The 27,898-nt window shown below is 44.7% G+C and overlaps 1 protein-coding gene across 1 annotated transcript in view; it reads left to right on the top strand.

Annotated features, from left to right (window-relative positions):
- LOC110499103 (protein shisa-9B-like) overlaps window positions 1–20,117 on the top strand; it is a 48,039-nt gene extending 27,922 nt beyond the window's left edge. The window contains exons 4-5 of the mRNA XM_021576002.3: window positions 9,189–9,293; window positions 17,121–20,117. Coding sequence (XP_021431677.3) covers window positions 9,189–9,293; window positions 17,121–17,590 — 575 coding nt within the window. The 3' untranslated portion in view covers window positions 17,591–20,117. The remainder of the gene's footprint in view (window positions 1–9,188; window positions 9,294–17,120) is intronic.
- Window positions 20,118–27,898: the final 7,781 nt, after the last annotated feature.

The following is a 27,898-nucleotide window of genomic DNA, read 5'->3' as shown; positions in this document are numbered from 1 at the left end:
CCCCTCAGCAGCATCCTGTGCATGGTGTGGTATCTTGTCCGAAAGCATTGTTTCAGAAAAACAGAGAGTATTGCAGTTACGAGTCCTGTTGATTAAAACAAATCTGTGATCAGTTCTATCCATCTAATTATTAGTCAATAGAATGGAGGGAAGTGGTGGCCAGTTTTCCCTTCGCCTTCAGTTCAGCTGGTGCCAAGTCGAACCCAGCCAGATGAACCGAACAAGTGTGCCCGCATACTCCCTTAAAAGTCCTTCACTTGAAAAACTAGAAAAAAATGGCAATAATACCATTTGTCCATTTTGAGACTCCGTAGCCAGTATACACTTCCTCAAAATAGTCTGAATTTATCTAAGATAACTCAAGAAGTCTGTCATTAATTTTGATGTTTTTGCAGAGGAGATCTTAGTTATGCAATTGTACATCTAACTAGGATGTATTTATCAATAAAGAAATGGGCATGAAAACAAGTTGTCTCTCATTGAATGACAACAAAGGCTTTATTGAAGAATCCATACATACTGTTGACCAATCACTGACGAAGAAGAATAGACTTCGGCTACCGACATCGGCTTGCCTCGAGAAAAAAAATGATGTTCCCGAACAGCCGAAAAAACCCTTAATGAAGTCGAAAACTAGCAAAAGAGGTGGGCCTCTGATTGGCTGAACTAGTCACACACCCCCTGACAACCTGGTCATGAGGGTTTTCTACAGCCACCCTAAAATGTATGTAGTACATGTTTTACTCAGTAAAACCTGTGGGCAAGGCTGTTTGTCCCCAGGAGGTTCTCCATGTAGTAACCAAAAAAGTGTTAAACAAATAAAAATATCAGTTGTTGTGACAAGGTAGGGGTGCTATACAGAAGGTAGCCCTATTTGGTAAAATACCAAGTATAAATTATGGCAAGGACAGCTCAAATAAGCAGAGAGAAACAACAGTCCATCTTTGACTGGCCTTCATGTCTTAAAGTAATCTGGAAAATTTAAAGAACTTTTAAAGTTTATTCAAGTGCAGTCGCAAAAACTATCAAGCGCTATGATGAAACCAGCTCTCATGAGGACTTTTGACTGGTACTGTATGTACACTACTGTTCAAAAGTTTGGGGTCACTTAGAAATGTCCTTGTTTTTGAAAGAAAAGCAAATTTTTTTGTCCATTAAAATAACATCAAATTGTTCAGAAATACAGTGTAGACAATGTTAATGTTGTAAATGACTATTGTAGCTGGAAATGGCTGATCAATTTGATGTTATTCTATTTCTTGTTAACTTCTCTGGGATATGTGGGACGCTAGCAGGCGCCAAATTCAAAACAACAAAAAACCCATAATTAAAATTCCTCAAACATACAAGTACACACACCATTTTAAAGATAAACTTCTTGTAAATCCAGCCACAGTGTCCGATTTCAAATAGGCTTTACAGCGAAACCACACCAAACGATATGTTAGGTCAGCACCTAGTCACAGAAAACCATACAGCCATTTTCCAGCCAAGGAGAGGGCTCACAAAAGTCAGAAATAGCGATTAAATTAATCACTAACCTTTGATGAGCTTCATCAGATGGCACTCACAGGACTTCATGTTAGACAATAAATGTGTGTTTTGTTCGATAAAGTTAACCTTTGTCCAAAAAACTAATTTGAAATTGGTGTGTTATGTTCAGAAATGCATTGTCTCAACAAACATCCGGTGAAAGTGCAGAGAGCCACATCAAATTACAGAAATACTCATAATAAACATTGATAAAATATACAAGTGTTATGCATGGAATTATAGATAAACATCTCCTTAATGGAAGCGCTGTGTCAGATTTCAAAAAGGCTTTACGGTGAAAGCACACCTTGCGATTATGTTAGGTCAGCACCTAGCCACAGAAAAACATACAGCCATTTTCCAACCAAGGAGGTGTGTCACAAAACTCAGAAATAGCATTATAAATATTCACTTACTTTTGATGATCTTCATCAGAATGCACTCCCAGGAATCCCAGTTCCACAATAAATGTTTGTTTTGTTCAATAAAGTCCATCATTTATGTCCAAATACCTCCTTTTTGTTTGCGCGTTTAGTTCACAAATCCAAACTCACGAGGCGCGGGCAAGTCCAGGCGAAAGTTCAGACGGAGAGTCAAAAAAGTTATATTTCAGTTCGTAGAAACATGTCAAACGATGTATAGAATCAATCTTTAGGATGTTTTTATCATAAATCTTCAATAATGTTTCAACCGGACAAATCCTTTGTCTGAACGCAGCTACCTCGCACATGATTTAGCTCATGGCATTCTGCAAGACACCTGACTCAAACAGCTCTCATTCTCTCCGCTTTACAGTTGAAGCCTGAAACAAGGTTCTAAAGACTGTTGACATCTAGTGGAAGCCTTGGGAAGTGCAATATGGCCCCATAGACACTGTATATTCGATAGGCAATGACTTGAAAAACTACAAACCTCCGTTTTCCCACTTCCTGGTTATATTTCTTCTCAGGTTTTTGAATGCCATATGAGTTCTGTTATACTCACAGACATCATTCAAACAGTTTTAGAAACTTCAGATTATTTTCTATCCAAATATAATTATATGCATATTCTAGCTTTTGGGCCTGAGTAGCAGGCAGTTTACTCTGGGCACCTTATTATCCAAGCTACTCAATACTGCCCCACAGTCCCAAAAAAGTTAACAAACTATAGTTTTGGCAAGTCCGTTAGGAAATCTACTTTGTGCATGACACAAGTAATTATTCTAACAATTGTTTACAGACAGATTATTTCATTTATAATTCACTGTATCACAATTCCAGTGGGTCAGAAGTTTACATACACCAAGTTGACTGTGCCTTTAAAAAGCTTGGAAATTTCCAGAAATTATGTCATGGCTTTAGAAGCTTCTGTTAGGCTAATTGACATCATTTGAATCAATTGGAGGTGTACCTGTGGATGCATTTCAAGGCCTACCTTCAAAACACAGTGCCTCTTTGCTTGACATCATGGGAAACTCAAAATAAATCAGCCAAGACCTTAGAAAAAAATTGTAGACCTCCACAAGTCTGGTTCATCATTGGGAGCAATTTCCAAATGCTTGAAGGTACCACGTTCATCTGTACAAACAATAGTATGCAAGTATAAACACCATGGGACCACGAAGCCGTCATACCGCTCAGTAAGGAGACGCATTCTGTATCCTAGAGATGAACGTACTTTGGTGCGAAAAGTGAGAAACAATCCCAGAACAACAGCAAAAGGACCTTGTGAAGATGCTGGAGGAAACAGGTACAAAAGTATATATATCCACTGTAAACTAGTCCTATAAATCAAAATAACCTGAAAGGCCGCTCAGCAAGGAAGAAGCCACTGCTCCAAATCCGCCATAAAAAGCCAGACTACGGTTTGCAACTGCACATGGAGAAAATATCGTACTTTTTGGAGAAATTTCCTCTGGTCTGATGAAACAAAAATAGAACTGTTTGGCCATAATGATCGCCGTTATGTTTGGAGGAAAAAGGGGGAGCCTTGCAAGCCGAAGAACACCATCCCAACCGTGAAACACGGGGGTGGCAGCATCATGCACTTCACAAAATAGATGGCATCATGAGGAAAGAAAATTATGTGGATATATTGAAGCAACATCTTAAGACATGAGTCAGGAAATTAAAGCTTGGTCGCAAATGGGTCTTCCAAATGGACAATGACCCCAAGCATACTTCCAAAGTTGTGGCAAAATGGCTTAAGGACAACAAAGTCAAGGTTTCGGCCATCACAAAGCCTTGACCTCAATCCTATAGAAAATTTGTGGGCAGAACTGAAAAAGCGTGTGCGAGCAAAGAGGCCTACAAACCTGACTCAGTTACACCAGCTCTGTCAGAAGGGATGGGGCAAAATTCACCCAACTTATTGTGGGAAGCTTGTGGAAGGCTTCCCGAACCATTTGACCCAAGTTAGGCAATGCTACCAAATACTAATTGAGTGTATGTGAACTTCTGACCACCAGGGAATGTGATGAAATAAATAAATCTGAAATAAATTATTATCTCTACTATTATTCTGACATTTCACATTTCAAACTTAAAATAAACTAGAAGTAAATGTCAGGAATTGTGACAAACTGAGTTTAAGTGTATTTGGCTAAGGTGTATGTAAACTTCCAACTTCAACTGTATGGGTCACGTGCCCTTTCCATGACAGACTGACCAGGTGAAAGCTATGATCCCTTATTGATGTCACTTGTTAAATCCACTTTGTGGCAACTCAATATTAGGAAGATGAAACTAAATGCATGCTCTTCAACCGATCGCTGCCCGCACCTGCCCGCCTGTCTAGCATCACTACTCTGGACGGTTCTGACTTAGAATATGTGGACAACTACAAATACCTAGGTGTCTGGTTAGACTGTAAACTCTCCTTCCAGACTCACATTAAGCATCTCCAATCCAATATTAAATCTAGAATCGGCTTCCTATTTTGCAACAAAGCATCCTTCACTCATCCTGCCAAACATACCCTCGTAAAACTGACTATCCTACCGATCCTTGACTTCGGCGATGTCATTTACAAAACAGCCTCCAACACTCTACTCAGCAAATTGGATGCAGTCTATCACAGTGCCATCCATTCTGTCACCAAAGCCCCATATACTACCCCCCACTGCGACCTGTATGCTTACGTTGGCTGGCCCTCGCTTCATATTCGTCGCCAAACCCACTGGCTCCAGGTCATTTATAAGTCTTTGCTAGGTAAAGCCCCGCCTGACTAGACTGGAATGGAAAGTATTGCACTCTGAATTCCTCTCAGAAACATTCGCTCTTTCTCTCTTAGATTTGTCTCTCTCTCTCTAATGAATATCCAGGCATCACACACATAAATGTCGCCTGGCAGACAATGCTGATCCGACCTGACAGAGACCTGGAGTCGACTTACACATACACACACATGAAGACACACACACACACACATATGTACACACACACACACACACACACACACACACGTATATAAACGTATGTAGGAACACACATACTGTACATACAGGCAGACACACACAGCAGCAGCAAATGAGTTTCTCATGTTGGGTTGGGATCAATTCCATTTAAATTCTCTAAATTCAGGAAGTGAATTGAAGTAAGATTTTGATTATTATATTTTTTTATGAAAATCCTTCCTGAATTGAAATGGAATTGACACCAACTCTGGTGCTTTATTCAAAACCAAAAGCATCATCTGTGTGAAAGGGGCATTATGACTTCAACCCACAGCTCAGAGAGAACAGAACGTCATTGACGTGTTCATGGAGAGAGACAGAACAATACATTCACGAGAGCACACACACAAAGCGAGAAGGACAGGGTTAGGAGTGTGGGATCGGGGTTCTGGAAGCACTGACCTCACTGCTAAGACCGAGGCTGTCCCCGTCCCCCTGAGCTGACCGAGGCTGTCCCCATCCCCCTGAGCTGAAGCTATCTGACACACTGACACACTGACCTCACTGTTGAGACCGAGGCTGTCCCCATCCCCCTGAGCTGACCGAGGCTGTCCCCGTCCCACAGAGCTGAAGCTATCTGACACACTGACCTCACTGCTGAGGCCGAGGCTGTCCCCGTCCCCCTGAGCTGAAGCTATCTCACACACTGGCCTCACTGCTGAGGCCGAGGCTGTCCCCGTCCCCCTGAGTCCAGCAGGTATATTTCACTGGTCACGCCCAAAGCCTTTGGCCGCCTTTCCTTACACTTCTCTTCTGCCAATGACTGGAACAAATCCTCTCACAAATCCTCTCACAAATCCCCTCACTAACTTTAATAACATCAGCTGTCAGAGCTGCTTACAGATCATTGCACCTGTACATAGCCCATCTGTAAATAGCTCGCCCAACTACCTCATCCCCATTTGTTATAATTTATTTTGCTCCTTTGCACCCCAGTATCTCTACTTGCACATTCATCTTCTGCACATCTATCACTCCAGTGTTTAATTACTAAATTGTAATTATTTCGCCACTATGACCTATTTATTACCTTACCTCCCTAATCTTACTTCATTTGCACACACTGTACATAGACTTTTCTATTGTGTTATTGACTGTACGTTTGGTTATTCCATGTGTAACTCTGTGTTGTTTGTGTCTCACTGCTTTGCTTTATCTTAGCCAGGTCGCAGTTGTAAATGAGAACTTGTTCTCAACTTGAATACATGGTTAAATAAAGGTTAAATATATACACTGCTCAAAAAAATAAAGGGAACACTAAAATAACACATCCTAGATCTGAATGAATGAAATATTCTTATTAAATACTTTTTTCTTTACATAGTTGAATGTGCTGACAACAAAATCACACAAAAATTATCAATGGAAATCAAATTTATCAACCCATGGAGGTCTGGATTTGGAGTCACACTCAAAATTAAAGTGGAAAATCACACTACAAGCTGATCCGACTTTGATGTAATGTCCTTAAAACAAGTCAAAATGAGGCTCAGTAGTGTGTGTGGCCTCCACGTGCCTGTATGACCTCCCTACAATGCCTGGGCATGCTCCTGATGAGGTGGCGGATGGTCTCCTGAGGGATCTCCTTCCAGACCTGGACTAAAGCATCCGCCAACTCCTGGACAGTCTGTGGTACAACGTGGCGTTGGTGTATGGAGCGAGACATGATGTCCCAGATGTGCTCAATTGGATTCAGGTCTGGGAAACGGGCAGGCCAGTCCATAGCATCAATGCCCTCCTCTTGCAGAAACACACAACATGAGGTCTAGCATTGTCTTGCATTAGGAGGAACCCAGGGCCAACCGCACCAGCATATGGTCTCACAAGGGGTCTGAGGATCTCATCTCGGTACCTAATGGCAGTCAGGCTACCTCTGGCGAGCACATGCTGTGCGGCCCCTTAAAGAAATGCCACCCCACACCATGACTGACCCACCGCCAAACCGGTCATGCTGGAGGATGTTGCAGGCAGCAGAATGTTCTCCACGGCGTCTCCAGACTCTGTCATGTCTGTCACAGGTGCTCAGTGTGAACCTGCTTTCATCTGAGAAGAGCACAGGGCACCAGTGGCGAATTTGCCAATCTTGGTGTTCTCTGGCAAAAATGAGGGCCACCTGTGGACATGGGCCCTCATACCACCCTCATGGAGTCTGTTTCTGACCGTTTGAGCAGACACATGCACATTTGGGGCCTGCTGGAGGTCATTTTGCAGGGCTCTGGCAGTGCTCCTCCTGCTCCTCCTTGCACAAAGGCGGAGGTAGCATTCCTGCTGCTGGGTTGTTGCCCTCCTACGGCCTCCTCCACGTCTCCTGATGTACTGGCCTGTCTCCTGGTAGCGCCTCCATGCTCTGAACACTACGCTGACAGACACAGCGAACCTTCTTGCCACAGCTCGCATTGATGTGCCATCCTGGATGAGCTGCACTACCTGAGCCACTTGTGTGGGTTGTAGACTCCGTCTCATGCTACCACTAGAGTGAAAGCACCGTCAGCATTCAAAAGTGACCAAAACATCAGCCAGGAAGCATAGGAACTGAGAAGTGGTCTGTAGTCACCACCTGCAGAACCACTCCTTTATTGGGGGTGTCTTGCTAATTGCCTATAATTTCCACCTGTTGTCTATTACATTTGCACAACAGCATGTGACATTTATTGTCAATCAGTGTTGCTTCCTAAGTGGACAGTTTGATTTCACAGAAGTGTGATTGACTTGGAGTTACATTGTGTTGTTTAAGTGTTCCCTTTATTTTTTTGAGCAGTGTATATATTTTTAAATCTACACACAATACCACATAATGACAAAGCAAAAACAGCAAAAACCTTCAATGTCACATTTAAATCAGTATTCAGACCTTTTACTCAGTAAAGGACATTCAGGACATTCAGAGACTTGTCCCGAAGCTACTCCTGCGTTGTCTTGGCTGTGTGCTTAGGGTCATTGTCATGTTGGAAGGTGAACCTTTGCCACAGTCTGAGGTCCTGAGCGCTCTGGAGCAGGTTTTCATCCAGGATCTCTCTGTACTTTGCTCCGTTAATATTTGCCTCGATCCTGACTAGTCTCCCAGTCCCTGTCTCTGAAAAGCATCTCCACAGCTGCCACCGCCATGCTTCACCGTGAACATGGTGCCAGGTTTCCTCCAGACGTGATGCTTGGCATTCGATCTTGGTTTCCTCAGACCAGAGAATCTTGGGGACCTTCAATGCTGCAGACATTTTTTGGTACCCTTCCCCAGATCTGTGCATCGACACAGTCCTGTCTCGAAACTCTACGGACAATTCCTTCGACCTCTTGGCTTGGTTTTTGCTCTGACATGCACTGTCAACTGTGGGACCTTAAATAGACAGATGTGTGCCTTTCCTGATCATGTCCAATCAATTGAATTTACCACCGTTGGACTCCAATCAAGTTGTAGAAACATCTCAAGGATGATCAATGGAAACAGGATGCACCTCAGCTCAATTTCGAGTCTCATTGCAAGAGTCTGAATACTTATATAAATAAGGATTTTCTGTTTTTTATTTTTCGTACATTTGCAAAATTTTCTAAAAACCTGTCGTTATGGGATATTGTGTGTAGATTGCTAAGGAGTTTTTTGTATTTAATCTATTTTAGAATAACACTGTAACGTCACAAAATGTGAAGAAATTCAAGGGGTCTGAATACTTTCCGAAGGCACTGTATATATTGCAAACTGTGCTGGCATGCCTTGGCAATGTTGGTGTAACAGTACATCATAGGGAATAACACTTGGGGATTTTTATGGCGATGTACCGATATGTAGGAATGATCATGTGAGCCTACTGTCTGTGCTCATATAGGCTACTAACGGACCCCAGTTCTATGGCCACTGGCCATGCAGGGTGTGAGATGGCTCTGCCCCTATGCAACCCCTGTGTCCCACTTTTCTTGTTCCCCCTGACAGCATGACAGAGGCTGGGCCAGCAGCGGTAATTGATGCAGTTTTTTTCTACTTAGTTTGTTTGTTCCATTGTTAATTAGTCACACCTCATTTAGCACTAGGGGCCACATCCTCCCTTGGCAAAACAGTACTTTGCAACAGGCAAGGTGTCAATCCCATCACAAATGTTAGGAGCATTTAAATAGTATGCTGTCTGTACAATTGACAAATAAAGTGGTATTAATCTTATTACTAACTTTATTCTCTTTTTTTCTCTCCATCTCGCTCTCTCTTACTCTCTATTCTTCTTTCTCCCTACAGAGCACTACCACCTGAACAATTCAGCCTTATACCCAGGAATGCCACACCCTCATAGCAACCTCAGTGGACTGGGCCTCAACAAGTACAACTCCCTCAGGGCTGTGGGTAAGGCCACACACACACACACACACACACTCACACGCATAAGCATAATGGACACAAACATGCGCGTACACACACACATGCATAAACACACATTAACACACATATAAACATATGGACACACACATGCGGACACACATGCATTCTCACACACACACACACACACACACACTGTGCACTCCAGGACATGCTGATCATAATCCAGACTGGCACTGTAACCTTTTCAAACCATCATAAGGTTTTCAAGCTGGCATCTGATGTGGTTTCGGCTCCCTTCATGGAAAGACATATCATGAATGAAAGGAGATATCCTACTGGCAATACAGTCTCAGCGCTTTTCTGGAAAGTGTAGGTCAGATCCATATACACTCAGTGGCAGTTTATTAGGTTCACAAAAATGGTTTGCTCCTACAGGCAGACAGGAATCAAGCAGGCAGACAGGCATCAAGGCATTCAGTTACTGTTTGAGGTACTGCTGCTCATTCCGTTCACCAGCTCCGGAGGTCTACATCACTGGCCTTCTAGGCGTCACTGAACTGGATTCATTACCACCAACCCCGGACTGTCTTGTTTCATTACGCACACCTGGTTCCCTTTCCCCCTGATTAGTATGTGTACATATGTGTCCTCTGTTCCCCTTTGTCCTTGTTGATTATTGTTCCGTGTCCGTTGGTCTTGTGAGTACCTGTGCTGTGTTGTATTCGCTTGCGTGTTACCATGTTAGTGTGCACTTGTTATTATGTGTCACAGTCTTCTAGGAGTAGTGGGGTTGGAGTCAGGCGCAGAGAGCAGAGGATTCGGAAACTCGTATTTTATTCCGGTACAAACGGTCACGCCTAAATACTGGGCGCATAAAACTGACCGGCCCAACACAGGACCCAAACAGTCCGGGGAAAATAAAATACAAATACACATCCACACTCTAACAGAGGTACAATCCCGCACAAACCTAAGTTTGCAACCAATAAGACCAAACGAACAGAAAAGGAAAAAGGGATTGGTGGCGGCCAGTAGACCGGCGACGACGACCGCCGAGTGCTGCCCGAACAGGCAGGGGAGCCACCTTCGGTGGGAGTTGTGACAGTACCCTCCCCCCGACGTGTGGCTCCCGCAGCGCGCCGCCACTGGCCTCGAGGGCGACCCGGTGGGCGAGGCGCAGGGCGATCCGGGTGGAGGCGGTGGAAGTCCCTCAGTAGTGAAGGGTCCAAAATGTCCCCCACCGGTACCCAGCACCTCTCCTCCGGACCGTACCCCTCCCAGTCCACGAGGTACTGTAGGCCCCTCACCCGGCGTCTAGAGTCCAGGATAGCACGTACTGTGTACTTCGGGGACCCCTCGATGTCCGGAGGGGGCAAAGGGACCTCCGGCACCTCACCTTCCTGCAGGGGACCAGCCACCACCGGCCTGAGGAGAGACACATGAAACGAGGGGTTAATACGATAATAAGGAGGAAGCTGTAACCTATAACACACCTTGTTTATCATCCTCAGGACTTTAAATGGCCCCACACACTGCGGCCCCAGATTCCGGCAGGGCAGGCGGAGGGGCAGGTTTCGGGTCGAGAGCCCCTGGTGCGAACACGGGGGCCTCACTGCGGTGTTGGTCAGCAATCCTCTTCTGCCGTCCACTAGCTTGTTTTAATGAAACAAGCTAGTGGACTTGTTTCCTCCACCGCAGGAGCCCATTCCTCCACCGCAGGAGCCTTGGTTTGGCTCTGATGCCATGGAGCCAGGACCGGCTGGTAGCCCAACACGCACTGGAACGGTGACATGTTAGTAGAGGAGTGGCGGAGGGAGTTCTGAGCCACCTCCGCCCATGGGACGTACCTCGCCCATTCACCAGGCCGGTCCTGGCAATACGACTGCAGAAACCTACCCACATCCTGGTTCACTCTCTCCACCTGCCCATTACTCTCGGGGTGGAAACCCGAGGTCAGGCTGAACGAGACCCCCAGCCGTTCCATGAACGCCCTCCAAACTCTGGACGTGAACTGGGGACCCTGATCAGAAACGATGTCCTCAGGCACCCCGTAGTGCCGGAAGACATGGGTAAACAGAGCCTGTAGGGCCGTAGGGAGACCGGGCAACGGGATGAGACGGCAGGACTTAGAAAACCGATCCACAACGACCAGGATCGTGGTGTTTCCCTGAGACGGAGGAAGGTCGGTGAGAAAATCCACCGACAAGTGCGACCATGGCCGTTGTGGAAAGGGGAGGGGCTGTAAATTCCCTCTAGGCAGGTGTTGAGGAGCCTTGCTCTAAGCGCACACCGAGTAGGAGGAGACATAAAACCTCACGCCCTTGACCAAAGTGGGCCACCAGTACCTCCCCCTAAGACTCCGCACGGTCCTCTCGATCCCAGGATGACCCGAAGAGGGTAGTGTATGGGCCCATCGAATCAACCGATCACGGACACCAAGAGGCACGTACTGAACACCTGATGGACACTGAGGGGGTGCAGGTTCCAACTGGGGTGCTACCAGACTTGAAGCCGGGAGGATGGGAGTTGGATCATTGGGCCGCTCCTCGGTGTCATATAGGCGGGACAGCGCGTCGGCCTTCGTATACCCGAAATCGGGTAAAGAACATGGCCCACCTGGCCTGACGCGGATTCAATCTCCTCACTGCCCGGATATACTCGAGATTACGATGGTCAGTCCAGATGAGGAAAGGGTGCTTGGCCCCCTCAAGCCAATGTCTCCACCCAGTCAGAGCCTTGACTACAGTTAACAACTTCCAGTCCCCCACGTCATAGTTCCGCTCCGCCGGACCGAGCTTCCTCGAGAAGAAAGCGCAGGGGCGGAGCTTTGGTGGCGTGCCCGAGCGCTGTGATCGCACGGCTCCCACCCCAGTCTCGGACGCGTCCACCTCCACTATGAACCCCAAAGAGGGGTCCGGATGAGCCAGCACAGGAGCGTCGGTGAACAGCTCCTTCAGGCGACTGAGAGCTCTGCCCGCCTCTGCTGACCAGCGCAAGTGCGCCGGTCCCCCCTTCAGCAGTGAGGTAATGGGAGCAGCCACCTGACCAAAACCCTGGATAAACCTCCGGTAGTAATTCGCAAACCCTAAAAACCGCTGCACGTCCTGTGGTCGGAGTCTGCGAATTACGCACGGCTGTAATGCGGTCACACTCCATCACCACCCCAGAGGTGGAAATGCGATAACCCAGGAAGGAAACGGCTTGTTTGGAGAACACACATTTCTCAGCCTTGACATACAGATCATGCTCCAGCAGTCGCACAAGTACCCTACGCACCAGAGACACGTGCGCGGCGCGTGTGGCAGAATAGATAGTATATCAGAACAGTATATCAGAACAGTATATCATCGACATACACTACCACCCCCTGCCCATGCAGGTCTCTGAGAATCTTGTCTACGAAAGATTGGAAAACGGCTGAAGCATTCTTCAACCCATAGGGCATGTTGAGTCACTCATCTCCCACCCGGATACGCACCAAATTATATGCACTCCCAAGGTCCAGTTTTGTGAAGAAACACGCCCGTGAAATTATTCCACCGCCGTGGCGATGAGAGGTAGCGGGTAACTAAACCCCACTGTGATGGACTTTAGACCTCTATAATCAATGCACGGACGCAGACCTCCCTCCTTATTCTTCACAAAAAAGAAGCTCGAGGAGACGGGTGACGTGGAGAGCTGAATGTACCCCTGTCCCAGAGATTCAGTGACGTATGTCTCCATTGCCACTGTCTCCTCCTGGGACAACAGGTACACGTGACTCCTGGGAAGTGCAGCGTTTACCAGGAGGTTTATCGCGCAATTCCCTTGTCTATTAGGTGGTAATTGGGTCGCCCTCTTCTTACAGAAGGCGATAGCCAAACCGGCATATTCAGAGGGAATGCGCACAGTGGAAACCTGGTCTGGACTCTCCACCATCGTCGCACCGATGGAAACTCTGATGCACCTGCCTGATCTCGGAGAGTCCCCTGTCTCCATGAAATTTCAGGATTGTGATTAGCCAGCCAGGGAATCCCTAGCACCACTGGAAACGCAGGTGAATCAATAAGGAAGAGACTAATCCGCTCCTTAGGATCCCCCTGCGTTACCATGTCCAGTGGAACCGTGGCCTCCCCGACCAGCCCTGACCCTAATGGTCGGCTATCTTAGGAGTGCATGGGGAAAGGTTGGCCTAACGACACCAGGGGAGTCCCTAGCCTTAACGTGAGCCCACGATCCATAAAGTTCCCAGCTGCGCCTGAATCGACTAGCGCCTTATGCTGTAGAGAGGGAGAAAACTCAGAAAAATAAATTATTAAGAACATATGACCAACAGGGAGCTCTGGGTGAGTCTGGTGCTGACTCACCTGGGGTGAACAAGGATTGCTCTGCCGGCCATCCCGACTCCCAGACGTGCTCCTCGAGCACCAATCGGCAGTGTGTCCTCTCCGAGCCTCCTCCGGTCACCCTCGATGCAGCCCCCCCTAACTCCATGGGGATTGGAGCGGGAGGGCGTGGAGGTGGAACCAACAGGGCACGTTCTGGACTCCCGCGGGCAGCCAGCAGGTTGCAGCCAGCAGGTCAATACCTCGTCGAGGGAGAGGGTGGTGTCCCGACAAGCTAGCTCCCTGTGGACGTCCTCCCGGAGGCTACAGCGATAGTGGTCCATCAGGGCCCTGTTGTTCCACCCCGCCCCGGCGGCCAAGGTCTGGAACTCCAGCGCAAAGTCCTGCGCACTCCTCGTCTCCTGTCGCAGGTGAAACAGCCGTTCACCCGCCGCTCGGCCCTCCGGTGGGTGGTCGAACACGGCCCGGAACCGGCGGGTGAACTCCCCCGAGGGAGTCGGACGAACGGTAGCCAGGTACAGCTCCAGCTGTAGTAGGAACCCCTGGCACCCAGCCGCCATTCCATCGTACTCCCTGGGGAGCGCCAGACGCAGGGCACCGGATCCGGATGCCGGAGGAGGGGTAGGTGTTGCTGGGGGTGAGGTAGGGAGGTCATTCCTCTCCCATCGGTCCATCCTCTCCATCATCCGGTCCATTGCCGACCTGATCCGGTGGAGAACGGCCGAGGACTCGCTCCTATCAGAGGTACAATCCCGGACAAACCTAGGCGGGCCTAACAGGCTTAAATAGACATAAATCAAGAAACAAAATAATGGACAGGTGCAACCAATAAGACCAAACGAACAGAAAAGGAAAAAGAGATTGGTGGTGGATAGTAGACCGGCGACGACGACCGCCGAGGGCCGCCCGAACAGGCAGGGGAGCCACCTTCGGTGGGAGTCGTGACAGTATGGGTCTCTTAGAGGTTTACACCTTGCTCTTTGTTTGGGTTACAGCCCTGTGTTATATGTATACGTATTTGTTTTGGGCTTGGTCTATTTAATGTTCATGACATAAGCTATTTTGGGTAGAGAAATAAAAGCCCCTATTTCATATTCCTGCTCCTGTCTCCTATCATTATACAACGTGACATCGATTGCACGTTAGAATGGGCAAAACGAGTGACCTTAGCGACTGCGCGTGGCATGATCAGCGGTGCCAGGCGCACTGGTTCCAGTATCTCAAACGTCCAGCCCTCTGGTCTTTTCACGTGAATAGGCAGTGGTGGATGTAAAGATGATACTCTTTAATATAAATTTACTCAATAAGTCACCCAATAAAATATTACTGGTTTTATATATACTTAAGTATCAAAAGTACATGTGATTGCTAATATATACTGAATTATCAAAGGTAAAAGTACAAATAATTTCATATTCCTTACATTAAGCTAACCAGACAAAACACTCCAACACTCAGACATAATTTACAAAGGAAGCATTTGTGTTTAGTGAGTCCACCAGATCAGAGGCAGTAGGGATGACTAGGGATGTTCTCTTGATAAGTGTGTGAATTGGACCATTTTCCTGTCCTGCTAAGCATTCAAATGTAACGAGTACTTTTGAGTATCAGGGAAAATGTATGGAGTAAAAAGTACATTATTTTCTTTAAGAATGTAGTGAAGTAAAAGTTGTCAAAAATAGAAATAGTACAGATGCCCCAAAAAACTACTTAAGTAGTACTTTAAAGAATTGTTATTTACATCACTGTGTCTAAAGGTTACAGAGAACGGTGCGACAAACAAAAAACAACCCGTCAGTGAAGTCCTGTGGGCGAAAACATCTTGTTTATGAGAATGGTCGAAGTAGAATGGCAAGAATCGTGTAAGCTAACAGGCGGGCCACAAACAGACAAATAATGGTGCAGTGCAACAGTGGTGTGCAGAACAGCATCTCGGAAAGCACAACTCGTCAGTCCTTATCGCGGATGGACTATTGTAGCAGACGACCACACCGGGTTCCACTCCTATCAGCTAAAAACAAGAAGCGGCTCCAGTGGGCATGCGATCACCAACACTGGACAATTGAGTGGAAAAACATAATCTGGTCCGACGAATCGCGGTTCCTGTTGCGTCATGCTGATGCCAATCAGGATTTGGCATAGGCAGCATGAGTCCATGGCCCCATCCTGCCTGGTGTCAATGGTTACAGGCTGGTGGTGGTGGTGTAATGGTGTGGGACATTTTTCCCTGGCACGTTTGGTCCCTTGATAACAATTGAGCAACATTTGAATGCCACACCTTGTAGAATCCATGCCTCGAATAGTTCAGGCTGATCTGGAGGCAAAAAAAAGTGGTCCAGCCCAGTAGTAGATGGGTGTACCCAATAAACTGGCCACTGAGTGTATATACACAGTTTATGGTTCTGGTGAAGGTCATGTAAACCAGGGTTTCCCAAACCCTGGGTGCACGTTTTGTTAATTTCCTTAGGACTACACAGCTGATTCAAATAATCAAAGCTTGATGTTGAGTAAGTTATTTGAATCAGCTGTGTTGGGCAAAAACCAAAACATGAACCCAGGAGCTACAGTGATGTTGTGGTACAGACTGGCAGATCATGAACTTGGGAGATATAAATATTAAAGTCGCACACGCTATACTATTCACAGTAATGTATTATTTTGTGTCTGAAACAAAATTATGGCAGTGTGTTGGGACAGAACACACCATTCACACCGACAGGCTGAAGAGAAATACAGCAATGGACAGAGAACAGAATCCCTGTCACTCCACAATCTACTTTTCAGGCATAAAGGGATGATTCACTGACTAGAGTGGAATGGAAAGTATTGCACTCTGAATTCCTCTCAGAAACATTCGCTCTTTCTCTCTTAGATTTCTCTCTCTCTCTAATGAGTATCCAGGCATTACACACATACAGAGGTCACACGTACACACGTAGACACACACACACACGCACACACACACACGTATATAAACGTATGTAGGAACAAACATACTGTGCATACGTACAGGCAGACACTGAGATTTAGATTATTATATTTTTCATGAAAATCCTTCCTGAATTGAAATGGAATTGACACCAACTCTGGTGCTTCATTCAAAACCAAAAGCATCATCTGTGTGAAAGGGGCATCATGACTTCAACCCACAGCTCAGAGAGAACAGAACGTCATTGACGTGTTCATGGAGAGAGACAGAACAATACATTCACGAGAGCACACACACAAAGCGAGAAGGACAGGGTTAGGAGTGTGTGTGCCTGAGGGATCGGGGTTCTGGAAGCACTGACCTCACTGCTAAGACCGAGGCTGTCCCCGTCGCCCTGAGCTGACCGAGGCTGTCCCCGTCCCCCTGAGCTGAAGCTACCTGACACACTGGCCTCCCAGTGCCCACCCTATTTACAACACAAACTTCCAGGATTATTACAGTTGAGTATTTTAGTTTTTTTCTGAAATCAGGGCCTCTTCTTAGACAGTTGACAGTTAACTTCAGGCCACTAACTCTCTTCTCTCTTGTCTGCTGCAGCGGACACTGCCTCTAGGGGATACTATAAGAGCTACCCTTTGATGGACTTCTCCCAGTACCAGGCAGCTCCAGCCTTCCAGCCCATCTCCCTGCACCCCAAGGACAAGTCCTACCTTCACCAGGACCACCACCAGCTCCCCACCCACCACAACCTCCACGCCCCCCTCTCCATCTCCATCCCCCAGAGCCACCCGGAGAGGTCCCGCCTGTCCAAGACCACCAGCCACCCCCTGTTCTCTAGCTCGGCCTTGAAAGCCTGGGACACCAGTGGACACTACGTCCAGAGGCAGACCTCCCAGCCTGGGCACATCTCAGCCCATCAGCATGCCTATTCCACCAGGAGACTGCACAGCGTAGAGAATTTCCCGGAGATGTTCAACCACCCTGTGTCATACGGCCACCCATCCTCCTACCACCACACCAGGCATAAGAGCTACTCCACCAACAGCAAGACAGAGGTCACTGTCTGAGAATGGAGCTCTGAGTTCCTCTGTACCTACAATGATACAGAAACAGATACAAAAATGTACAGGATAGAGAGGAGTGTCGGAGTGTTTAAAAGATACTGGATGAAGGGGGGTTAAAAGATAGGGCAACAATGCATCAGCATCGCCACCCACCACCATGACTAAAGTACAATAACTGAACCACAAAGATCCCCAAGACATTGATAATGCAAGAGAAACACTGTCGCTCTCGGAACACCTCTGAGCCTCTCGGTCTCTATGTCTACCACAACTCCTTGTTGCTCGGAACCTTTCTTTAACTCTACCACATCTCTCCATGCATTCTTCTCTGATCTTGTTCTTTCACCTATATCCTCTATTTCCCACAGCTCCCCCCTCTCTCAGCCCTTAGAAGCGCTGTGTTCAGGCCTTTAGAGGGATGATGGCACCCCCGGGGCCACATTAACTCGACAGGGACAATGCCATCCTCACGTCAGCTCCAATCAGCCTCCGCCCCAGCGCAAGACAGAGAGAGAGAGAGGGAGAGAGACAGGTAGGGAGATAGTGGGAAATCACTCTAGGGATCTTTAGAGGAAAGCCGAATGACAGGAGTGGACAAAGTATATATGTAAAGATTTTTCTTCCCTGGGGGTGAAATGAAGGAGTCATTGTGGATCTGGAGACTGTATAGCCTGGGTGCCAGTCTGTTTCTGCTCTCTTGCCAACTCCTTATGGAATTGTCACGGCTTGACAATGACAATGGAGTAGGCAATGGCACAAACAGATCTGGGACCAGGCTAGAGACTGGGTCTTGGTGGAGTGTTTATGAGTGCGTGTGAGTATGTGAGGACATACTGGGCTGTCAGTGTAAGTGAATTCGCTGCGGCATCTCGGACCCCAGAGGAGGTCTTCCGTGTTTTCCCCTGATGCACGGACAGTAAAGGGCACAGACAAGAGCTCTAGAGGTGTTGCTAAGGCTACCAGACTCTCTTTAAATGGCAATGGATGTACCCTATTCTACAAGTGGTGCATCTATTTGTTTACCAGGACTATGATTAACCACTGAGGTAAAATAAAGAAACAAAACTATTGTTGAAAAGTAGGATACTTGTACATGACTAAATGACACATAACAGGCAGGGGACTAGTGATAGCAGCATCTTTGGTCAGGTGCCGTAGTTCTAAAACCCAGAAACGGTGCTGAAATGTGTAAGGACCAATGAAGTCTAATCGACGCTACGGTCTCTCGGAAGGTATTGGGTTGAGCACAAACTCACCCTAAAGAGGTACACACATGTAGCCTTGTAGGACCATCCTGCAATCTAGCAAGATCAGGATTGCCATACGAGGCTAACACACATGGCCAACGTACTAGCTGCACACTTCAGATTAATCCACTTCCAGAAGTGCTAATGCTAATGAAGGCAATGAATACAACTAAACTCTTTACATGAGTCATGATCATGATGCATTACTACCCCTTACCTCGCACATCCCTACCCTTCCTCCTTTTCGACAAGTAGTCTAACGTTTAAGAGTGTGTGCGCCAGTAACCGAAAGGTCACTGGTTCAAATCCCCAAGCCGACTAGAAGAAAAATATGTCAATGTGCCCTTGAGCAAGGCACTTAACCCTAATTGTGCCTGTAAGTCACTCTGAATAAATGACTAACATGTAATCTTCTCTCTATTCCTCCTCATCTTCTCTCTATTCCTCCTCATCTTCTCTCTATTCCTCCTCTACCATTTTCTAATCAGCTCCTCTCCAGTTGTAACCGTAGCCTTCTTTCATCTCTTCCTTCTCTCAGCTCTCTCATCAAGTCTCTATTCACCCCATCTTTTGGAGAGCTATTTTATTTCTCATTCCCTCCCTATCACTCGCTCATGTTCCATCTGTTCTCTGGCTCTAGGCGGTGTAACTGATAGTCCTTTGGCCCCCTGCTCTGTTTCCTAGTCCCATCACCCCACGTCCCACAGCCCCAGAATGCAGGTTTGCTTGCGTGTGTATGTATGTGTTTCAGGGCAGTGGGCTGAGACAAGGGCATGTGTACTCTCACATGAACATGATTGAAACTACCAGACACTGTTTAAATGACTCCCGCGCCAATAGCAGCTTTTAAAACAAATGTTTTGACGACAAGAACAGAAAACAGACCCATTTTCAGCTAAGTTTTCCACTGAATGCTTCCTGTACACAACTGAAAACCGAACATAGCCTATGCAATGCCAAACCTGTAACACTGTATCAACATCAACACGCTAGCATTACACCCTCACAACAAATTGTAAGATACCACCACCACAATGACTACCGCAACTGGTCATAACCATGTCATAACAGCTGACATAACTTGCCATAACATGTCATAATGGTCATAACACTGTCATGACCCATATATTTTCACCTGTTGTGATATATATTGTGTTATTTTATGGCTGGTTATGACACCTACATACGAAACCCACATTTTTTTCAATTTCTTAAATTCTTTTAAAAAATGTTTGTTGTTGTAATGTATTCATTAAAGTCATGTCTTTTTTAAATATTTTAAATAACTTGTAGAAAATACCATTTGTGTCATGAAGCATTCTGGCCACCCTGTGTCACTTTACTTGGACTCAGAAAATACACTATGCCAAGAGTGCAAAGATGTCATCAAGGCAAAGGGTGGCTACTTTGAAGGATCTCAAATATAAAATATATTTTGATTTGTTTAACACTTTTTTTGGATACTACATGATTCCATATGTGTTATTTCTTAGTTTTGATGTCTTCACCATTATTCTACAATGTAGAAAAAAGTAAAACATTTAAAAAAAACCTGGAATGAGTAGGTGTGTTCAAACGTTTGACTGGTACTGTATATATACAGTTGAAGTCGGAAGTTTACATACACTTAGGTTGGAGTCATTAAAACTCGTTTTTCAACCACTCCACAAATTTCTTGTGAACAAACTATAGTTTTGGCAAGTCGGTTAGTACATCTACTTTGTGCATGACACAAGTAACTTTTCCAACAATTGTTTACAGACAGATTATTTCACTTATAATTCACTGTATCACAATTGCAGTGGGTCAGAAGTTTACATACACTAAGTTGACTGTGCCTTCAAACAGCTTGGAAAATTCCAGAAAATTATGTCATGGCTTTAGAAGCCTCTGATAGGCTAATTGGAGGTGTACCTGTGGATGTATTTCAAGGCCTACCTTCACACTCGGTGCCTCTTTGACATCATGGGAAAATCGAAAGAAATCAGCCAAGACCTCCACAAGTCTGGTACATCCTTGGGAGCAATTTCCAAATGCCTAAAGGTACCACGTTCATCTGTACAAACAATAGTATGCAAGTATAAACACCATGGGGCCACGCAGCCGTCATACCGCTCAGGAAGGAGATGCATTTTGTCTCCTAGAGATGAACATACTTTGGTGCAAAAAGTGCAAATCAATCCCAGAACAACAGCAAAGGACCTTGTGAAGATGCTGGAGGAATGCTGGAGGAAACAGTAAAATACATAACCTGAAAAGCCGCTCAGCAAGGAAGAAGCCACTGCTCTAAAACCGCTATAAAAAAAAGCCAGACTACGGTTTGCAACTGCACATGGGGACAAAGATCGTACTTTTTGGAGAAATGTCCTCTGGTCTGATGAAACAAAAATAGAACTGTTTGGCCATAATGACCGTCATTATGTTTGGAGGAAAAAGGGGGAGCCTTGCAAGCCGAAGAACACCATCCCAACCGTGAAGCACGGGGGGGGGGGGCAGCATCATGTTGTGGGGGTGCTTTTGCTGCAGGAGGAACTGGTGCACTTCACAAAATAGATGGCATCATGAGGAAAGAAAATTATGTGGATATATTGAAGCAATATCTCAAGACATCAGTTAAAGCTTGGTCGCAAATGGGTCTTCCAAATGGACAATGACCCCAAGCATACTTCCAAAGTTGTGGAAAAATGGCTTAAGGACAACAAAGTCAAGGTATTGGAGCGGCCATCACAAAGCCCTGACCTCAATCCTATAGAAAATTTGTGGGTAGAACTGAAAAAGCGTGTGCGAGCAAGGAGGCCTACAAACCTGTCTGAGTTACACCAGCTCTGTCAGGAGGAATGGGCCAAAATTCACCCAACTTATTGTGGGAAGCTTGTGGAAGGCTACTCAAAATGTTTGACCCAAGTTAAACAATTTAAAGGCAATGCTACCAAATACTAATTGAATGTATGTGAACTTCTGACCCACTGGGAATGTGATGAAATAAATAAAATATTAAATAAATCATTCTCTCAACTATTATTCTTTAATCTTAAAATAAAGTGATCCTAACTGACCTAAGACAGGGAATTTTTACTAGGATTAAATGTCAGGAATTGTGAAAAACTGAGTTTAAATGTAGTTGGCTAAGGTGTATGTTAACTTCCATCTTCAACTGTATATAACATAAACCTACTGTTGACACGTAGGCTATGGAGTAATGGAATGTTTTGCTTTGTGTGTAGGTTTTGTGGGTTTTGACACTTCTGTACGAGTCCTAACCAGCCATAAAATAACTACCGTGGTAGGTTTTGTGGGTTTTCACACTCTTATGTAGGTGTCATAACCAGCCATAAAATAACTACCGTGGTAGGTTTTGTGGGTTTTCACACTCTTATGTAGGTGTCATAACCAGCCATAAAATAACTACCGTGGTAGGTTTTGTGGGTTTTCACATTCTTATGTAGGTGTCATAACCAGCCATAAAATAACTACCGTGGTAGGTTTTGTGGGTTTTCACACTCTTATGTAGGTGTCATAACCAGCCATAAAATAACGCAATGTCACAACAAGTTTAAACATGTGTCATGACAGTGTTATGATCATATTATGACAGGTTATGTCAAACGTTATGACATTATGACATGGTTATGACTGTGTAATGAGGCTGGGTGTCAAGTAAAGTGTTACCATGCAACATAACACAACATGAGTGAGGCAAAAACTGTGCACGCATCACACACTGGTGACGGTGGTCAAGAGGGACTAGAAAGGTTGAAGCAATATAAATAATTATTCATATTTCAGTATTTAAGTCAATGTTTTTACCGTTGAATGAAGTGCTTCTAACCTTTTCTATTATGACACCATGCATTTTTCCAACCCTTGAACTTACCGTAAGAGTAGGGGTGTTAACCCCGGTGTCCTGGCTAAATTACCAATCTGACCCTCATGCCATCATTGCCACCTAATGATCCCCAGCTTTCAATTTGCTCATCCATCCCCCTTCACTCCCCTGTAACTATTCCCCAGGTCGTTGCTATGAATGAGAATGTGTTCTCAGGCAACTTACCTGGAAAAAAAGAAAGAACGTACAGGGAATACTTTGCTTTATGTTCTGTTGGGATAAATGTATGACACACAGTGAGCTCCAAAAGTATTGGGACAACAAATATTTTGTTATTTGGCTTTGTACTCTAGTACTTTGGTTGTGAAATGATACTATGACTATAAGGTTAAAGTGCAGACTGTCACCTTTAATTTGAGGGTATATACATCCATATCGAGTGAACCGTTTAGAAATTACAGCACTTTCTGTACATAGTCCCTTCATTTTAGGGGACTAAAAGTAGTGAAAAGTTAAGTATTTGGTCCCATTTTCATCGCACGCAATGACTACATCAAGCTTGTGACTCTACACATTTGTTGGACGAATTGGCTGTTTGTTTGGTTGTTTCAGATTATTTTGTGTCCAATAGAAATGAATATACCTAACTGAAAGCGCGAACCATCGCATTTAACAATGAAAAAAGGTGACTGGGAATATTGGTGAATACAAACAGTGTTGAAGTCCTGGACTTCCTGACGGGCCGCCCCCAGGTGGTGAAGGTAGGAAACAACACCTCCACTTCGCTGATCCTCAACACTGGGGCCCCACAAGGATGTGTGCTCAGCCCACTCCTATACTCGTCGTTTACCCATGACTGCGTGGCCATGCACGCCTCCAACTCAATCATCAACTTTACAGACGACACAACTGCCTGATTACCAACAATGACGAGAGCCTACAGGGAGGAGGTGAGGGCCCTGGGAGTGTGGTGCCAGAAAAATAACCTCTCCCTCAACGTCAATAAAACAAAGGAGATGATCGTTGACTTCAGGAAACAGCAGAGGGAGCACCCCCTCATCCACATTGATGGGGCCGCAGTGGAGAAGGTGGAAAGCTTCAAGTTCCTCTGCGTACACATCACTGACAAACTGAAATGGTTCACTCACACAGACAGTGTGGTGAAGAAGGCGCAACGGAGCCTCTTCAACCTCAGAAGGCTGAAGAAATTTGGCTTAACACCTAAAACCCTCACAAACAGGTGCATCAAAGCTGGGACCGAGAGACATCTATCTCAAGGCCATCAGACTGTTAAATAAATCACTAGCACATTAGAGGCTGCTGCCCTATATACATAGATTTGAAATCACTGGCCACTTTAATAATGGAACATTAGTCACTTTAATAATGTTTACATATTTTGCATTACTTATCTCATATGTATACACTGTATTGTATACTATTCTACTGTATCTTAGTCTATGCCGCTCTGACACTGCTTGCCCAAATATTTATATATTCTTAATTCCATTCCTTTACTTTAGATTTGTGTGTATTGTTGTGAATGTTTCTAAACACTTCTACATTAATGTGCACGCTACCATGATCACTCATTATTATTCATGAATTTGTAGAGTCACAAGCTTGATGTAGTCAGTGTGTGCTATGAATATGGGACCAAATACCTAACTTTTTCTACTTTAATATGCACAAGTGAATTAGTCCAAATACTTTTGGTCCCCTAAAATGGGGGGACTATGTACAAAAAGTGCTGTGATTTCATTTCACCTGATATGGATGGAAATACCCTCAAATTTAAGCTGACAGTCTGCATTTTAACATTTTAGTCATTGTATAATTTTAATTCCAAAGTGCTGGAGTACAGCCAAAACAACAAAAAATGTGTCACTTTCCCAATACTTTTGTAACTCACTGTATAAATGTATGTATTCTTGTACGCGTAAATTATATTTGATGGGCAATACATGACTTACAGATCATACCAAATTATAGGTTTTAGAGTGAGAAGAAATCTGAAAATCATGTGTTCAGCTGTAAATTTCAATAATATTATTTTGTGTATATGTTATGAGATGTGATGGAGTTTTAATATTTGGTTTGCATAAGGGCTTTATGATCTGAGAAAATATATATATTTAATTTGATAGTTTATTGAATTGCAGTTGATCTCTCAGACTAGTCTACTGTGATGTGACCAAATCAGCTGGATTTTTCACGTAGAATGTTACTCTGATAAAATGGAGGCCATTGAAATCTATGCTCATAAAAAAGTGTGAAAGGTAGATATATTTCTGATGAGCAACCCAGGGTTACCAGGGGTAAATTGTGACAGAACGCAGTGGAATGAATTTCCTGTTTCTATTGGGAATTACCATAATGGAATAACAACCAATTTAACCCATGTGAATTTCAATCCATCTATTCACTGCATATAAGCATATAAGCTGTACATAACATTGAACCCAGTAGGCCACTAAAAACATGTATTTCCATTCAAATCTGAGTCTCACTGTACTGTTGTATGGGCATCATACTGTATGCAGATCTGGGAATGGGAGCTACATTAGTATCCATTCTTTTCTAAAGTAAGATCTGTCTTGTTGACAATGTGGGTTTGGTAATAGGAGACATAATACTTCCACATACAGATGATACCGTTCCCCTTTAGGACTGTGATGTCTGACTAGGGATATATTCTGTTTAGTTGTTAATCCAAGGCTGTCTCTTACTGCAGTGCTTGTAGTAGCAAAGCTGTCACCAGCTGAAGACTGAATCAACAGTCTAGTTTGGTACACAAAAAGACAACTAGACCAATGCATAACTCGTTATATGAATATACCTACTTCAGTCAAAAGTATACAGTGCAGTATTAAATGTACAAGATACTATGACCAAACATAATTATCTGATATAAGTGTGATATGTGTACGCTATTATGTGCTGAATAAGACCAAACTACTTATTTGTGTCTGTACATGCTGTATATGGAAATGTTCTTTGTTGAGGACTGTTTAACTTTTCGTTAACATTGACTTTTCAGATGAAGATGAAATATTATGGAACAATTTCAAGAGGTTTAAATGTCTCTCTCAAAAGAGACCTTCTTAAGTGTTATTTGTATAACTTGATAAAACTTTTTTTTTTTTAAACACTGGTGTGTTTCATGTTTATAGCTCTATTCATTTGTCACAGCTGACAAAAGAAAGAGGGAGCGAAGAAAATAAAGCATTGCTCCTTTGATTTGATTTGATTTGATTTGATTTAAGAAGACTCCTTGCTCACAAAAGCCACGAGGAGTCTACACACCCTCAAGCTGCTCACATTTTTCACACAGGTTATTGTTTTTTCCCCCTCAATTCTGTGTTCCCTGACGTGTGTGTAGAGTAATGTCACAGAACAATGAGCCAGATGTTTGACCGAAATCTGAAGCATCCGGTTGGTATTTCCACTCACCACCAAATGTGGTGATGAGAGGAAGTCCAGTGGCCAGCAGTTGGAGAAGTTTTTTAGACTTTACCCTTTGTCAGTTTCAAAAAAATGGTGTTGTTTTGGAGTGCAAGGGCGAATTGAGTTATTGCACACGTGCACTTCACATACTAGGCGTTCCCTAAAGGAAATATGCAAATACATGCTAGAATGCACCAATAGGATCTCGCTAGCTTGTGCTTGGCTCTATCCACCTCCTTGCTAGTTCTGACCACTATGATTAATTTGCTTGCATTGGAAAGAGGCTTTGGTCTATCTTGGGTATAACAAATCGTTGGTAAAAACTAGAAAACCAACATCCCCACCATGTGGACATTCTGGGCATTATTCATCAAAAGCACTTACCAGTATCACTCAATAGGTATCATACACACCAGTGGTTCCCAAACCTTTTCTAGTCCCGTACCCCTTCAAACATTCAACCTCCAGCTGCGTACCCCCTCTAGCACCAGGGTCACCACACTCACAAATGTTTGTTTTTTTTACAAGAATGAGTGTGAGTTGTCATCACAACCCGGTTCGTGGGAAGTGACAAAGAGCTCTTATAGGACCAGGGCAGAAATAATTATATAATAATAATCAATAATTTTGTTCTTTATTTAACCATCTTACATATAAAACCTTAATTTGTTCATCGAAAATGGTGAATAACTCACCACAGATTAATGAGAAGGGTGTGCTTGAAAGGATGCACATAACTCTGCAATGTTGGGTTGTATTGGAGTCTGTCTTAAATAATTTTCCACACACAGTCTGTGCCTGTATTTAGTTTTCATGCTAGTGAGGGCCGAGAATCCACTCTCACATAGGTACGTGGTTGCAGCACGATTTGCCAAGGCAGGATACTCTGAGCACAGCCCAATCCAGAAATCTATAAGTGGCTTCTGATTTAATTCAATTTTCACAGAACCACTTGTTGCAATTTTGACGAGGCTCTCTTGCTCAGATATCTGTAAGTGGACTGGAGGCAGGGCATGAAAGGGATAATGAATCCAGTTGTTTGTGTCATCTGTTTCAGGAAAGTACCTGCGTAATTGCACACCCAACTCACTCAGTTGCTTCGCTACATCACATTTGACATTGTACGTAAACTTGAGTTAATTTGCATACAAAAAATCATACAATGATGGAAAGACCTGTCTGTTTGCAGACAGAGAAGAGCTCCAACTTCTTAGCCTCAACTTTGTCCCGCACATTGAATATAGTTGCTGAGAGTCTCTGTAATCCTAGATTCAGATCACTCAGGCGGAAAAAAACATTACCCAAATAGGCCAGTCGTGTGAGAAACTCGTTGTTATACCAACATAATCCGTTTTGTCACCAAAGCCCCATATACCACCCACCACTGCGACCTGTATGCTCTCGTCGGCTGGCCCTCGTTACATATTCGTCGCCAGTCCCACTGGCTCCAGGTCATCTATAAGTCTTTGCTAGGTAAAGCTCCACCTTATCTCAGCTCACTGGTCACCATAACAACACCCACCCGTAGCACGCGCACCAGCAGGTATATCTCACCGGTCATCCCCAAAGCCAACACCTCTTTGGCCACCTTTCCTTTCAGTTCTCTGCTGCCAATGACTGGAACAAATTGCAAAAATCGCTGAAGTTGGAGACATATCTCCCTCACTAACTTTAAGCATCAGCTATCTGAGCAGCTTACCGATTGCTGCAGCTGTACACAGCCCATCTCTAAATAGCCCATCCAACTACCTACCTCATCCCCGTATTGTTTTTATTTACTTTTTTTGGGCT

This window comes from Oncorhynchus mykiss, chromosome 20, assembly GCF_057628025.1.
Source record: "Oncorhynchus mykiss isolate SJ-2025 chromosome 20, ASM5762802v1, whole genome shotgun sequence".
Lineage (NCBI taxonomy): Eukaryota > Metazoa > Chordata > Actinopteri > Salmoniformes > Salmonidae > Oncorhynchus > Oncorhynchus mykiss.
This window is presented reverse-complemented; position numbering and strand designations above follow the sequence as displayed.